This window comes from Heterodontus francisci, chromosome 29 (assembly GCF_036365525.1).
Source record: "Heterodontus francisci isolate sHetFra1 chromosome 29, sHetFra1.hap1, whole genome shotgun sequence".
Taxonomy (NCBI): domain Eukaryota; kingdom Metazoa; phylum Chordata; class Chondrichthyes; order Heterodontiformes; family Heterodontidae; genus Heterodontus; species Heterodontus francisci.
In genome coordinates this window covers 66,822,731-66,838,356 of record NC_090399.1, presented here as the reverse complement: position 1 = coordinate 66,838,356, position 15,626 = coordinate 66,822,731, and the positions used below count along the sequence as shown (strand labels likewise).

The 15,626-nt window shown below is 50.0% G+C and overlaps 2 protein-coding genes across 2 annotated transcripts in view; one reads left to right on the top strand and one right to left on the bottom strand.

Moving 5' to 3' along the window:
- Window positions 1-777, bottom strand: part of LOC137345670 (class I histocompatibility antigen, F10 alpha chain-like) — a 220,060-nt gene extending 219,283 nt beyond the window's left edge. Inside the window, exon 1 of the mRNA XM_068008933.1 lies at window positions 456-777. Coding sequence (XP_067865034.1) covers window positions 456-504 — 49 coding nt within the window. The 5' untranslated portion in view covers window positions 505-777. The remainder of the gene's footprint in view (window positions 1-455) is intronic.
- A 1,229-nt stretch (window positions 778-2,006) lies between these two features.
- LOC137346057 (major histocompatibility complex class I-related gene protein-like) lies at window positions 2,007-14,438 on the top strand. Its single transcript, XM_068009340.1, is given in 3 exon segments — window positions 2,007-2,260; window positions 4,804-5,076; window positions 13,805-14,438. Coding segments are annotated over 3 exon segments (516 nt in total). The 5' UTR covers window positions 2,007-2,031; the 3' UTR covers window positions 13,819-14,438.
- The last annotated feature ends 1,188 nt before the right edge of the window (window positions 14,439-15,626 follow it).

The window sequence follows — 15,626 nt, the reverse complement described above, 5'->3', positions numbered from 1 at the left end:
ACTGACCAAGGGTTAATACCCCAGTACACAGCCTGGCACCAAAATCCGCTCAGACCCCAATACCAACTGACCAAGGGTTAATACCCCAGTACGCAGCCTGGCACCAAAACCGGTCAGACCCCAATACCAACTGATCAAGGGTTAATACCCCAATACACAGCCTGGCACCAAAACCGGTCAGACCCCAATACCAACTGATCAAGGGTTAATACCCCAATACACAGCCTGGCACCGAAACCCGCTCAGACCCCATTACCCACTGACTGAGGGTTAATACCCCAGTACACAGCCTGGCACTGAGACCCTCTCAGTCCCCATTACCCACTGACTGAGGGTTAATACCCCAGTACACAGCCTGGCACAGAAACCCGCTCAGACCCCAATACCCAATGACTGAGGGTTAATACCCCAGTACTCAGCCTGGCATTGAGACCCTCTCAGACCCGAGCACCCACCTGCAGAGACCCCTCCATACAGAAGGACGAGCACTGTCAGTCCAATCATTGCTTTTTCGCTCGATGGGCTGGCAATCCTTTCCGAAGAAGCTGTCTTCCCTCTGTTCGTGAGCTGAGCCCACTGCGGATCCTGTTCCTGCTGGACTGTGTCTCTGTGCCCACTGCGGATCCTGTGCCTCCTGGACTGTGTCTCTGTGCCCACTGCGGATCCTGTTCCTGCTGGACTGTGTCTCTGTGCCCAGTGTGGATCCTGTTCCTGCTGGACTGTATCTCTGTGCCCAGTGTGGATCCTGTGCTTCCTGGATTGTCTCTTTGCACTCAGTGCTTTGTGTCTGTGCACTTTGCCCAGTGCTGATGGTAATAAATTCAGACACCTCAATTCTGATTGGTTCAATGGTATATTAGTGTCAATTCAAATAGAAACAATCTGTGAGTCAGCAGACAGTAGGAGAGTTGTGGAGTTTGAGGTTGTGTGGAAATAAACTTTACAAATGTCTTGAATTATCGAATCCCCAAGTCAAGCTGTTCCAGTACAGCTACAACACTGATATCTACCCAACAACGTGGAAAATTGCCCAGGCACGTCCTGTCCACAAAACAGCAGGACAAATCCAACCCAGCCAATTACCGCCCTATCAGTCCACTCTTAATCATCAGTGATGGAAGGTGTCATTGACAGTGCCATCAAGCGCCACATGCTCAGCAATAACCTGCTCAGTGACACTCAGTTTGGGTTCCACCAGGGCCACTCAGCTCCTGACCTCATTACAGCCTTGGCCCAATCATGGACAAAACAGCTGAACTCCAGGGACGAGGTGAGAGTGACTGCCCTTGACATCGAGGCAGCATTTGACCGAGTACGGCATCAAGGAGCCCTAGCAAAACTGGAGTCGATAGGAATCAGGGGTTCATGCCCTGATGTCTCTCTCTCTCTCTGGGGTTGATGTTTTGGGGTTCATGCCCTAATGTCTCTCTCTCTCTGTGGGGTTGATTTTTTGGCGTTCCTGCCCTGATGTCTCTCTCTCTGGGGTTGATATTTTGGTGTTCATGCCCTGATGTCTCTCTCTCTCTCTGTTGGGTTGATGTTTTGGGGTTCATGCCCTGATGTCTCTCTGTCTGTGGGGTTGATGTTTTGGGGTTCATGCCCTGATGTCTCTCTCTCTCTCTTTGGGGTTGATGTTTTGGGGTTCATGCCCTGATGTCTCTCTCTTTGGGGTTGATGTTTTGGGGTTCATGCCCTGATGTCTCTCTCTTTGGGGTTGATGTTTTGGGGTTCGTGCCCTGATGTCTCTCTCTCTCTCTCTGGGGTTGACGTTTTGGTGTTCATGCCCTGATGTCTCTCTCTCTGTGGGGTTGATGTTTTGGGGTTCATGCCCTGATGTCTCTCTCTCTGTGGGGTTGATGTTTTGGGGTTCATGCCCTGATGTTTCTCTCTCTCTCTCTCTGAGGTTGATGTTTTGGGGTTCATGCCCTGATGTCTCTCTCTCTTTGGGGTTGATGTTTTGGGGTTCATGCCCTGATGTCTCTCTCTCTCTGCGTTTCAGGCTTTCATTCGCTCCGGTTTTCCTTTACCTCAATGACCCCGATTCCCGGTCTCCCAGAGATTTTTTCTGTCGGTTATGTGGATGAGGCTCAGTTTGATTACTACGATTGCAACCTTCAGAAGGCGACCTTTCGGCAGCTGTGGATGGCGGAGAGTCAGGGTCCTGATTTCTGGCAGGAACAGACACAGAGGCTGCGGATTTGGGAGCAGACTGCAAAGGCCCAGATTCAGACCCTCATGAAACGGAACAACCAGTCAGCCGGTGAGTCATCCCCCCTCTCGGGGATCAGGGCATGGAATGGGGCCTCAGACTAGGAGCGGGTGGGGGTACGTGACCCGGGGTCACGGTGATCCGGGTGGCTCCGCCCACTCCCTCATCACCCCTAACCTCTGGGTTCTCTGTGAACCGTGCTCTGATTGGCAGTTGAGGGAGGGAAATTCTACGTGCTCTGTGCTTTGATTGGCTGTGAGTTTGACTTGGTGGGAGGTTGGGGGTCTTTGTGGTCCAGGCTCTGATTGGCTGTATATAATAAAAGCAAAATACTGCGGATGCTGGAAATCTGAAATAAAAACAAGAAATGCTGGAAATACTCAGCAGGTCTTACAGCATCTGTGGAGAGAGAAGCAGAGTTAACGTTTCGGGTCAGTGACCCTTCTTCAGAACTGGCAAATATCAGTCCACAAGCAGGACCCTGAGCTTCCGGTTGCTTGCCATTTCAACACTCCCCTCTGCTCTCATGTGCACATCTCTATCCTGAGCTTGCTGCAGTTTTCCACTGAACATCAACGCAAGGTCGAGGAACAGCATCTCATTTTCCGATTAGGCACACTGCAGCCTGCCGGACTGAACATTGCGTTCAATCATTTCAGAGCATGACGGGCCCCCCATTTTACTTTTATTTTTAGTTATTTTTCTTTTTTACATTTTTTACAACTTTTTTTCTTTTGTTTATTTCATTTCATCGTAGTTTGTTTAGTTTGCTTACCCACTGTTTTTTTTTCATGTTTGTACTTGCTGCTGTTCAATCTTCAGTTCGTTAAAACCCTATCTGTACTAATGCTTTGTCTTTCAACACACCATTAACATATTGTTTGCCTTTGCTCCATGATCTCTTGGTCAGCCTTGTGGCCTTGTCCAATCTACACCTTCTCTTTTGTTATCTCTTGCCCCACCCCCGGCTCACTTGCTTATAACCTTTGACATTTCTAATAGTTGCTCGTTCCGAAGAAGGGTCACTGACCCAAAACGTTAACTCTGCTTCTCTTTCCACAGATGCTGCCAGACCTGCTGAGTGGTTCCAGCATTTCTTGTTTTCATTTCTGATTGGCTGTATGTTTGATTAAAAGTTGTTGGTGAGTGGCTGTGGTCCCTGTGCACCAGGATCTGATTTGGTGTTCTTTTATTGACAGTCTGTGGAGGGTGGTTCGCTGCGGGCAGTGTTCTGATTGGTTGTGTGTGTTTGCCATGGGACCTCTGGCTGTGTATGAGTTTGACATGGGACCTCTGATTGGCTGTGTATGTTTGATTGCCAGTGGGGAGACGATGGGGTAAGTGTGAGCCAGGCACTGTTTTTGTTAACAAAAACAAGAAGTGCTGGAAATACTCAGCAGATCTGACAACGTCTGTGGAGAGAGAAGCAGAATTAACGTTTCAGGTCAGTGACCCTTCATCAGAATTTGCATTGGCTAGAAATGTAATAGATTTTGAGCAAGTAAAGCGGGGGTTGGTGGGGGGCAAGAGATAACCAAAGAGATGGTGCTGATAGGACAAGGTCACAGAGAATAACTGACCAGAAGGTCATGGAGCAAAGGCAAACGGTATGTTAATGGTGTGGTAAAAGACAAAGTGTTAGTGCAGAGAGGGTGTTAATTGACAGAAAACTGAACAGCCTGGTCCCAAGCTCAAACATGAAAAAAGAGTGGGCAGGCATATGGTAAGAAAAATGAATTATGAAACAAACTAAAATAAAATAAAAAGAAAAAAAAACTGAAAATAAATCGGGTGGGGGGGTGGGGCCTGACATGCTCTGAAATTATTAAACTCAATATTCAGTTGCTACAACCTGCCGGACTGAACATTGAGTTTGATCATTTCAGAGCATGACAGGCTCCCCCTTTTCAGCGATGGTAATGCTTGTGAACATCAGGGGGAAATGGTTAGATATGCTCTTGTTGGAGATGGTCATTGCCTGGCACTTGTGTGCCACTTATCAGCCCAAGCCTGGATATTGTCCAGGTCTTGCTGCATTTCTACACGGACTGCTTCAGTATCTGAGGAGTCACGAATGGTGCTGAACATTGTGCAATCAAATGTGAACATCTCCACTTCTGACCTTATGATTGAAGGAAGGTCATTGATGAAGCAGCTGAAGATGTTTGGGCCTAGGACACTACCCTGAGGAACTCCTGCAGTGATGTCCTGGAGCTCAGATGATTGACCTCCAACAACCACAACCATCTTCCTTTGTGCTAGGTATGGCTCCAGCCAGCGGTAGGTTTTCTGCCTGATTCCCATTGACTCCAGTTTTGCTGGGGCTGCTTGATGCCGTATTCAGTCAAATGCTGCCTTGATGTCAAGGGCAGTCACTCTCACCTCCCCTGATTGGCTGTCTTTGATTGACATTGCGGGGAGGGTGGGCTCTCTGGGCCAGGCTGTGTTTGGCTGTCAGTGGAGGATTGTCGGGGTCTCAGTCTGATTGGCTGTGTGGTTGATTGACAGTTTGATTGGCGGTGGGGGCTCTGACTGGCTATCTGTTTGAACGTGGTGGAGAGGGCTCTGAATGGCTGTGTGTGTTTGATTGACAGGGATTCACATACTCCAGACAGTGTACGGCTGTGAGCTGCGGGAAGATGGGAGTACCTGGGGGTTTTATCAAGATGGCTGGGACGGGAAGGATCCCATCGTATGAGACAAAGAGAACATGGTGTGGGTCGCAGTGGCACCATTCATGGTGCTGACCAAACAGGAGTGGGACAGAGACACTGCCAGGAACCAGCGGTGGAAGGATTACCTGGAGCAGGAGTGCATCGCCTGGCTGAATGAATTCCTGAAACCTGGAGAGAACGAACTGAGACCGGGTGAGTGAGTGGGGAGTGGTGGTACTGAGAGTCGGCAAGTGAGGGCGGGGGGCAGGACTGAGAGTGGATGAGTGGGCGGGGAGTGGGGGTACTGAGAGTCGGCAGGTGAGGGCGGGGGGCAGGACTGAGAGTGGGTGAGTGGGCGGGAAGTAGGGGTACTGAGAGTCGACGAGTGAGGGCGGGGGGCAGGACTGAGAGTGGGTGAGTGGGCGGGGAGTGGGGGTACTGAGAGTCGGCAAGTGAGGGTGGGAGACAGGACTGAGAGTGGGTGAGTGAGTGGGGGCACTAAGAGTCGGCGAGTGAGGGCTGAGAGGGCAGGACTGAAAGTGGGTGAGTGGGCAGGGGGACTGAGAGTGGGTGAGTGAGTGGGGGTACTGAGAGTCGGCAAGTGAGGGCGAGGGAAAGGACTGAGAGTGGGTGAGTGAGTGGGGTGTGATGGCACTGAGAGTCGGCAGGTGAGGGCGGGGAGCAGGACTGAGAGTGGGTGAGTGAGTGGGGGCACTGAGAGTCGGCAAGTGAGGGTGGGGGGGCAGGATTGAGAGTGGGTGAGTGAGTGGGGGCACTAAGAGTCGGCGAGTGAGGGCGGAGAGGGCAGGACTGAAAGTGGGTGAGTGGGCAGGGGGACTGAGAGTGGGTGAGTGAGTGAGGGTACTGAGAGTCGGCAAGTGAGGGCGAGGGACAGGACTGAGAGTGGGTGAGTGAGTGGGGAGTGATGGCACTGAGAGTCGGCAGGTGAGGGCGGGGAGCAGGCCTGAGAGTGGGTGAGTGAGTGGGGGCACTGAGAGTCGGCAAGTGAGGGTGGGGGGGCAGGATTGAGAGTGAGTGAGTGAGTGGGGGTACTGAGAGTTGGCAGGTGAGGGCAGGGAGAGGGCTGAGAGTGGATGAGTGGGCGGGGGGGATGAGAGTGGGTGAGTGAGGGGCAGAACTGAGAGTAGGTGAGTGAGTATGGAGTGGAGGTATTGAGAGTTGGCAATTGAGGGCGGGGGGCAGGATTGAGAGTCGGTGAGTGGATGGGGGAACTGAGAGTGGGTGAGTGGGGGGAACTGAGAGTGGGAGGGAGGGGAACTGAGAGTGAGTGAGTGGGGAGTGGGGGTGCTGAGAGTCGGCAAGTGAGTGCAGGGAGCAGGACTGAAAGTGGGTGAGGGGCAGACAGTGGTGTTATTGTGGGGATGGTGAGGAGGCAGGATGAGGAGGAGGAGGAAATAGAGGAGGAGGCAGGAAGCGAAGGAGGAGGAAGCAGGAAGAGGAGGAGGAGAAGAGGAGGAGACAGGATGAGGAGGAGGCAAAAAGGAGGAGGGGGAAGAAGAGGGGGAGGTAGTAGGAGGAGAGGAAGAGGAGGAGGAAGGAAGAGGAGGATGCAGGAAGATGAGACAGGAAGAGGTGGAGGAGAAGAGGAGGAGGCAGGAAGGGGAGGAGGCAAGAAGAGAAGGAGGAGAAGAGGAGGAGGAGAAGGGGAGGAGGCAGGAAGGGGAGGAGGCAGGAAGAGGCGGAGGATGAAGAGGAGGCAGGAAGAGTGGGAGGAAGTGGAAGAGGATCAGGCAGGAAGAGGGGAGGAAGAAGATGAGAAGTCAGTGAGAGGAGGTGGAAGAAGAGCAGGAGACAGGAAGGGTAGGAGGAGAAGAGGAGGAGGCAGGAAGTGGAGTAGGCAGGAAGAGGGGGAAGAAGAGGAGGGGGGAGGAAGAAGAGGAGGAGGAAGGAGAGGAGGAGGAGGAGGAGATGAGGAGGAGCAGAAGAGGACGAGGCAGGAGGAGGAGGAGAAGAGGCGGAGGCAGGAAGAGGAGAAGAGGAGGAGAAGATGAGGCAGAAAGATGAGGAGGCAGGAAGAGGAGGAGGCAGGAAGAGGAGGAGGCAGGAAGTGCAGAGTGCAGGAAGAGGAGGGGGAGGCAGGGAGAAGAGGAGGAGGCAGGGAGAAGAGGAGGAGGCAGGGAAAAGAGGAGGAGGCAGGAAGAAGATGAGGCAGGAAGGAAGAGGAGGCAGGAAAGAAGAGGAGGAGGAGGCAGGAAGAGGAGGAGGAGAAGAGGAGGCAGGATGAGGGGGAGGCAGGAAGAGGAGGAGGAGGCAGGAAGAGGAGGAGGAGGTATAGGAGGAGGCAGGAGGAGGAGGTATAGGAGGAGGAAGGAAGAGGAGGAGGACAAAGCAGGAGGCAGGAAGAGGAGGAGGCCGGATGAGGGGGAGGCAGGAAGAAGAAGAGGAGAGGAGGAGGAATAAGAGGAGGAGGAGGAGGAAGAAGAAGAGGAGGTGTCAGGAAAAGAGGTGAAGAAGAGGAGAAGGAAGGAGAGGAGAGGCAGGAAGAGGAGCTGGTCAAGAGGAGGACGAGGCAGGAAGAGGAGAAGAGGAGGAGGCAGGGAGAAGAGAAGGAGGCAAGAAGAGGAGGAGGAGGAGGCAGGAAGAGGAGGGGGATAAAGAGGAGGAGGTCAGGAGAAGGAGGAGAGGAAGAGAGGCAGGAAGAGGAGGAGGACAAAGCAGGAGGCAGGAAGAGGAGGTGGCCGGATGAGGGGGAGGTTGGAACAAGAAGAGGAGAGGAGGAGGAGAAGAGGAGGAGGAATAAGAGGAAGAGGAGGAATGAGGAGGAGAAGAGGAGGAGGAGGAGAAGGGGAGGAGGCAGGAAGAGGAGGAGGCAGGAAGAGTAGGGGAGAAGAGGAGTAGGCAAGAAGAGGAGGAGGAGGAAGGAAGAGGAAAGAGGGGGCGGCAGGAAGAGGAGGAGGTCGGGAGAAGAAGAGGCAGGAAGAGGAGAGAAGAGCAGTAGGAGGAAGGAAGAGGAGGAGGAGGAGATGAGGAGGAGCATAAGAGGAGGCAGGAAGAGGAGGAGGTGAAGAGGAGGAGGAAGAAGAAGAGGCAGCAAGAGGAGGAGGTAGGAAGAGGAGGAGGAGGAAGAAGAAGAGGCAGCAAGAGGAGGAGGTAGGAAAAGGAGGAGGAGGCAGAAGGAGCAGGCAGGAAGAGGAGGAGGCAGGATGAGGAGGAAGCATGAAGAGGAGGAGGCAGGAAGAGAAAGAGACGAAGATGTGGAGGCAGAAGGAGGAGGAGGTAGGAAGAGGAGGATTAGGAGGCAGGAAGTGGAGGAGGCAAAGAGGAGGAAGAGGAAGAAGAGGTGGAGGCAGGTAGACGAGGCATGAAGATGAGGAGGTAGGAAGAGGAGGAGGAGTAGAGGAGGCAGGAAGAGGAGGAGGAGGCCGGAAAAGGAGGAGGAGGGGATGAGGATGAGGCAGAAATGGGAGGAGGCAGGAAGTGGAGGAGGCAAAGAGGAGTAGGAAAAAGAGGAGGTAGGAAGAGGGGGAAGAGGCAGGAGGTGGAGGAGGCGAGGAGGAGGCAGGAAGATGAGGTAGCATCCTAGAAGACGAGGAGGAGGTCGGAATTGGAGGAGTTAGGAAGAGGAGGGGGAGAACCACAGGAGTCAGGAAGAGGAGGAGGAGGCAGGAAGTGGAGGAGGAGGCAGAAAGAGGTGGAGGTGAAGAGGAGGAGGAGAAATGGAGGAGGCAGGAAGAGGAGGAGGACAAATGGAGGAGGCAGGACGAGGAGGAGGCAGGAAGATAAGATGGTAAGAAAAGGAGGAGGAGAAGAGGAGAAGGAAGGAAGAGGAGGAGGCAGGAAGGAAGAGGAGAAGGTGGCAGGAAGAGGAGGTGGCAGGATGAGGAGGAGGAAGTGGAGGAGGAGGCTGGAAGAGGAGGAGGAGAGGAGGAGGAGAAGAGGTGGAGGGTGTGGCGGGGAGGAACGGGAAGAGGAGGTAGGTAGACAAGGAGGCAGGGGGGGAGGAGGTGGTGGTAGAGAAGGATGTGGGGGAGGAAGGGGAAGAGGAGGTAGGTAGACGAGGAGGCAGTAAGAGGAGGAGGTAGGAGGACGAGGAGGAGGAGGAGGGGGGAAGTAAGGGGAAGAGGAGGTAGGTGGGGGAGGAGGCAGGAAGAGGCAGTGGTTGGAAGTATCCAGGACCTCTGTCCTGATGGGCCGTACAGGAGCAGATTCTGAGAGTCCACTTTCTCTAAAATATCACCCGGACATCACAGTTATTCCATCATGTCCCACCGATCAATATAGAACAGTACAGCTTACATTTATGTAGTACCTATCACTACCTCAGTACAGCTCAAAGCGTTTTACTGCCAATGAAGTATTTTTGGAGTAGTCACCAATGTTGGAAAGACAGCAACCAGTATGTGCACAGCAAGATCCCAAAAATAGCGATGTTAAAATGATGTGATAATCTGTTCTTGTGATGTTGATTGAGGGATAAATATTGACCAGGACACTGGGGAGAACTTCCTTAATCTTCTTCAGATTAACACCACGGGATCTTTTACATCCTCCTGAGAGAACAGGCCAGGTCTCAGTTTAACACCTCATTGGAAAGACAGCACCTGTGACAGTGCAGGACTCCCAGCCTGGATCTTGCATTCAAATCCTGGGGTGGGGTTTGAACCCACAACATTCTGAGACAGAAGAAAGAGCATTACCCACTGAGCCACAGCTGGCACACACACAGGCCTGAAATCAGGCTGTACCACCTCAGCATGGGCAGCAGCAGTCTGGGTTGGCTGGCTGAAAGTGGCAGTGCTGGGAAGACGAATGCTGTCCTGCAGAGAGAGGATAGCTGGTGTCTGTCACTGCCATCCCACAGGGTGGCACCTCACCATTCCGAGGAATCTGCTGGAGGAGAGATTGCTGCACTGCTCTGAGAGTCTGTGTGCCCCTTTGAGCACTGGTACCCACAGACATGATGTCAGCAGTCTGAACCTGGATGGCAGCTGGCTGGGCCCACATGCAGCCAGGCCCTCAGGAGCCAGACTCGTGAATTGTCCTCCCTGACCACTGCTCCCATTCGCTACTCAGGGCGTGCTCAGAGGGTCTCCTGGCTCCCTATGAAGACAGTGGCTTTCTGCTCCCTTTCACCTCCTGGACTAGTTCCTCCAGCACCGCGGCGGAAATTCTAGGAGCCATCTCTCTTGCCTGTTGCTCCATTTGCTGTGATTCTCCTTCTACCCAAGCCTTCCACACACAGACTAAAGCAACTTCTGTATAATGACTGCAGCTCCCCTTTAAGAGGAACAGGCTGCCGCCGCCCCCACCCACCCCCATTGAGTGTACAGCCAGTCATTAGTGCGTTCTGCCAAAGGCTGCACACTGAAATCATTGAAATAGGGAGGCAGCACTGGTTTATACACTACCTGCCTCAAAGGGACCAGGGCACAGGGTGATCACGCTTCGCGATCCCTCTGCCCAAAAGCTGGCCGAGCATGCATGCACACACAGGAACCTGTACCTCTGTGCACGTCCCAGTAGAATTCACTAGACAGCAATTCAGGAGCAGAAACTCTGACTGACCTTTCCACTCATTAGCTCATTTGGACAATGAAGCCGACTGGGGGCCCTTGCAGAGCTCGGTTAAACTAAGCACAGACACAGGACAGGGTGCAGGGCCTTCCTACTCTGGACAGCTGAATAATCCATTAACAGCTCGCTACTTCTGGCCAGGTCACAGACACTGGCCTGGATCACACACCCCCTCCTCCATCCCCATCCTTCAAGAGCTGCCACTACTGTCAAGTTCTCCCACACCGCTCACAGCAGTCACTGGCCTGTGTGTGTGTCTCTCTCTCTCTCTCTTCCCTGGGCTTCTGTCTGACTCATAGTTTCAGACTCTCATGCACAGCTGCTGCCAGCTTCCCATCTCTGCCGCCAGCCTCACCTCTGACCTTTCAACAACTGGACACAGCAACATCCCACGATTTCAGATCCCTTTCGTGTGCAGTCCTTTTTTATCTTAGAGCTTTAATATCTTGCGCTAGGGGGAGTTCGAGGATTGGCTGCACTCACTTTTGCTCTGACTCATGCTTTCCCTGTGTTACTACTATTCCCAAATAAGAAACCTTTTCCTTCATTATCTGTGCCTTTTTCAGCTTAACTTTCACTCTGACCTTCTGGAGGAAGGCGGAATATCGATCAATTATTATAAAATCCCTGGGAGAGACACGTCCAGATGTACTGTTGTCCCTGGAACGTAATCGCAAATTTATTTTGACACTCTTGTGCCAGCGGTATGGACCAGAACCCATTGCTAATATCCAACACAGTAAACCACTTAGACTGTTTTGTTTTTTACTTTCTAAAACTTTGGGATTGTCCTCTTAAATATCAGATAAATTTCCCTTTGAGTGCTTTAAATAACTACTCATATCAATTAAATTTTGTTTATTGATTCCAATTTCTTATGCCCAGACTTGGTTGTACTTTTTGTACGTTAAAGACAGAAGTGTTTGCAACTATCTCTCCTTCTCAAGCACTTTGGCTCATTGATAAAGATGCTGTGGCATTTGATGTCTACAATTCAGTTCTTAAATTCTCAAAGCTGCTGTATCTCTTGCTGTGGCATCAGTTCTCACATGGCCTTGGAACCTGCCGTCACCTGCTTAAAAAAACACAAAGAATCCATTGTGGCTCTGCCCCTGAGCCCAATGGGTTAATTTGTCCACTTATATCTGTTATCAGCTGCGTCACTTTACGTAACCTTTTTTCCTGATCGAAAAGAACTACTCCATTTTCAACTGTTTTCAATCCTTTTGGTATCCTTAGGGTTTGAAAACAACAAAATCATTAGTAACATTATCAACTTCAAAGGAAAGCATCTCCATCAGGAAAGACAGCATTTTAGATCAAACTGCAATTGTTTACAAATTTTTAGCATCTTTTCTAAGAGGTTCCTAATGCCAGGATTTTTTTTTATAACAAAGATGCTTCCAAATTCCAATTCACTGCAATAAATATTTAAAAATCAAAACTGCCAATGTTATATGAACGAGTCTTGTGTCCGGAATTGAAGACTCCTCCAAAACATGACATAATAAACTTGAAAGTTCATTGTGGTCACAAATGAAATTTCCAGTTTTTCAACTTAACAGGTCAATTAACCTTAATCGTATAAACTTAACACAGACTGATTAACTTGCAATACTTATTAACTATACACAGAACAGAATAGCATGTGCTTTGTTTTCCTTGTTCTTCAGGCTCCTTTTCAAATGCCTGTAATAAAACCAAAAACTAAAGGAAAAGTTATTTAACATTCTTAACACAAATGATTTAACACCAACTCCTTACACAAACTTTAAACAGACAGAATCTTTCCTATATTTCCTTTGTTTATCCTTCTCTCCCTTGAACCAATATCCAATTCCTGACATTTGCTACTTAAATACAGTCAGTAAAATATGTCTTCAATTTTAGACTGCAAAATAAAGCAATAGCAGAGTTTCCAATTAAAGCAGTGTTTTAAACTTCAAATTGGATTTTTGCCAGACACCTTCAGACCTTCAAGGCTGAAGCTTATCTCTTAGGAAATTTTTCCTTGCCTTTTCACAAAGTTGGTTGCAAAACCAACTTTTAAAATAAAATTAAAACTTTAACTTAAAATATCCATGCTTTCAACATTAAAGCCAGACAACAAAGAGTTAACGACAGTCGGTTCTACAGAACACAAGTTGTACAGAACACAAGCTGTACATCCCAGACATTCAATTCATTCGTGGAAGCTTCCAACATTCACACATTCAAATCAAAGACACAGTAACTTGTTTTTACTCTAAAACATAGTCTTTTATATCACTCTGCCATAAACTTTGTCATGGAGCCTTCTGCCTTTTAGTAGCCAAGGACCATTGGGTCCGTTCTTTATCCTTACCCAAACTCTCTTTATATCTTCCAGGGACCACTGTCCCGTGGAGGTGCCATATTTTTGTTCAATTTCAGTGTATGTTTTAGCCAAATTAAACTGTTGCTCTACATATTCTTTCAACTGCCGAAGTATTTCATCTTCGGGAACATCAGGTGGGGCCCACCCACCTTTGTCAGCAGTTGGTAACTGTCGGTTGCCTTCGTCTGTCATTTTATCCATTCAGGTAAGGAATTAGGTCTCGAGCGGTCAGGTTTTTCGCCAAGTAGGTATTTCGTCAAATACCGCCAAGTTAGACGTCTAGAAAGGGGTTCTCGAGCCGCACAAGAAAGGGTATTTCCGTCAAATGCTGCCAAGTTCGGGATCGCGTGGCAGGTAACCGAAATTTAGACAACGACCAAGGACGTTGAACATAAAGAGGAGTCCTTACCTCTGGGGTGCCAATATAGGTCCGATCTCTGTTGCTTCGGTCTTTATCCTCCAGCGATCCTGCCGACTACGCCGAGTTGTTGGATCCCATTAGTTGCACAAAGAGAGACGAAGTCCGACTGTAGCTTTAAGAAACTTTATTGCAGTACTTCTTGGTTACATCATCAGCAAAGCAAATTGCAACAACACCTTTGCCTCCACCTTTCTCCTCCGTGGTGGTGCAAGGAAATCAAGCTTTTCTTATAGTTCTTCATACACATCAGTGACACCCCCTTTAAGTTCCCAATTGGTTTACAAACTCTGCAGTTTCTTGGTGTCAGGGCCTGATTGGGGTCCTGCCTTGTCAATGTGTTTTTAACTTCTTACTTCATTTTCTCATGGCTCTTATCTGTTTTTGAACTGTAGTACAATATAGGCTTTTATGAAGAAGCTTACAGCTGTCCTGTGAATCTTGCTTGCTAGTCTACTCCTTCTACTCCTACTGATAAGCTGTCCCTACAGCACTGAAAGAGCTACGATTAATTTCTGATAAGCTGCCTGCTGATGCTCTAAAAGTTAGTTTGTTAGCAATACATGATTGATTAATTATTTCATCTTAAATGTTCCCATAAAATTCTGTTCTTAAAAATTCTGTTCTCACAGTGTTGGTGAAATGAAGGCTTGAGATGACAGAAGCACAGCTCAGACTCTCAGCAACATTGCGATAAGAACTGGACTTTCAAACTCGGGCAGGCAAAGAGCAGTGGGAGCAAAGGTCACAATTCCACAGCTACAGAATCCCAGCCTGGCCACAGGGCAGCTTCAACCAATCATCCTGAGCTACAAAAACTCCAATTTCAATTTCATAGCATCATAGAAAGTTTAAGGCACAGAAAGAGGCCACTTGGCCCATCGCGTCAATACCAGCTGAGAAACAGTCCACCTTTTCAAGAGAAATGAAACAACAACAGTTACCGTGGCAACAAGTGACAAGGGAATGACACTCGCTGGAGAAGGAAAATCAACCAGATGAACAGCCGAATGACAACGGGCACGTGCACCATTAACAGACCGACACAATGTACTGACTAGGGGTGCGATGCATGTGCAGAGACCGCCAAGAATGACGAACTGTAATGCATGAGAACAGTTGTGTGCATTGTGGGTAACTTGGGCAATTTTTTGGTTTTTTTAGTATGAAAAGGGAGATGTTTGGGTTAGAAATGCAATACTGTACTAATGTGCCTCCTGGCTTGCCTTAGTCATGTGACCTCTACCATGAGGCACTCACGACAGGCAGCCATCACAAGTTCAGTTCAATAAAGACACAGTACAAGCAAGTGTGGTCCTGTGAGTTCATAACAGTTAACTCTGTTTCTCTCTCCACAGATGCTGCCAGACCTGTTGTATATTTCCAGCTTTTTCTGTTTCTAGGGCTGAAATTTTAAGCACCCTCCCCACCAACCCCCAGGAATGGGCGAGGAGGTGGTGATGATGGGGGGAGCGCAAAATCAAGCTGGAGGTGGAGGGCGCAGTGTCCGTCACCTACCTGCTCCCACTGCTATTTTACCAGCAGCAGGAAAGGTGGTAAACAGCCACCTAAGGGCCTTCATCCACTGCTGCTGGTATATTACCAGCGGCAGACGGGCACTTCGGAACCTGAGGAGGTCACCCAGTAATACCTGGCAACCTCCTTGCAGGCAAGGTGGGGGGTTGTGGCCCTCCTGATCGGGCATCCTGTGCCCCATGGAGGGCCCTCCCCCAATCCCCAAAAGCCCCGACCTTCCCCTTTAATACTTGCTCACCCGCCACCCCCCCCCCTCCACTTCACCGCCTGCGGTGCTCGTGGACTCCCTCCACCCTCGCCTGGGCCCAGCTGATTGTCCCCAGCGAGGTCCGAGACCTTCTTAGCTTCCTGAAGGGTGATGTCCATCGTCCTCTTCTGGCTTGGTGCAGCCCCAGCAGTGGCCACCGCTCCCGGGACCAAAGAGCTGCCAGCCTTCTAATTGGCCGTCAGATCTAGGAGGCGGGTCATCCTGCCTCAGAGGTGCAGAGATCCTGACCGAGGCCAATTAAGGACCTGGGCCATGTAAAATTGATCTGTGGCTTCCAGGCCCGGCTTTTTAGTCAGTGAGTGAGGCCACCACCCCAACATAAAATTCCAGCCTATTTCTTCTCTTAATTTTTTCTTGAATACTGTCTGCATGATTGAATCTGCCAATGTTATAATAAAGGGGCACTTCAAATAGTAATTAGAAGAGCGAAGAGGGGACATAAGAAAACACTGGCGGGTAAGATAAAGGAAAGTCCTAAGGCGTTTTATAAATCTTAACAAAGAACAGTACAGCACAGTAACAGGCCATTTGGCCCTCCAAGCCTGCGCCGATCTTGATGCCTTTCTAAACTAAAACATTCTGCACTTCCGGGATCCATATCCCTCTAATCCCATCCTATTCATGTATTTGTCAAGATGCCTCTTCAACGT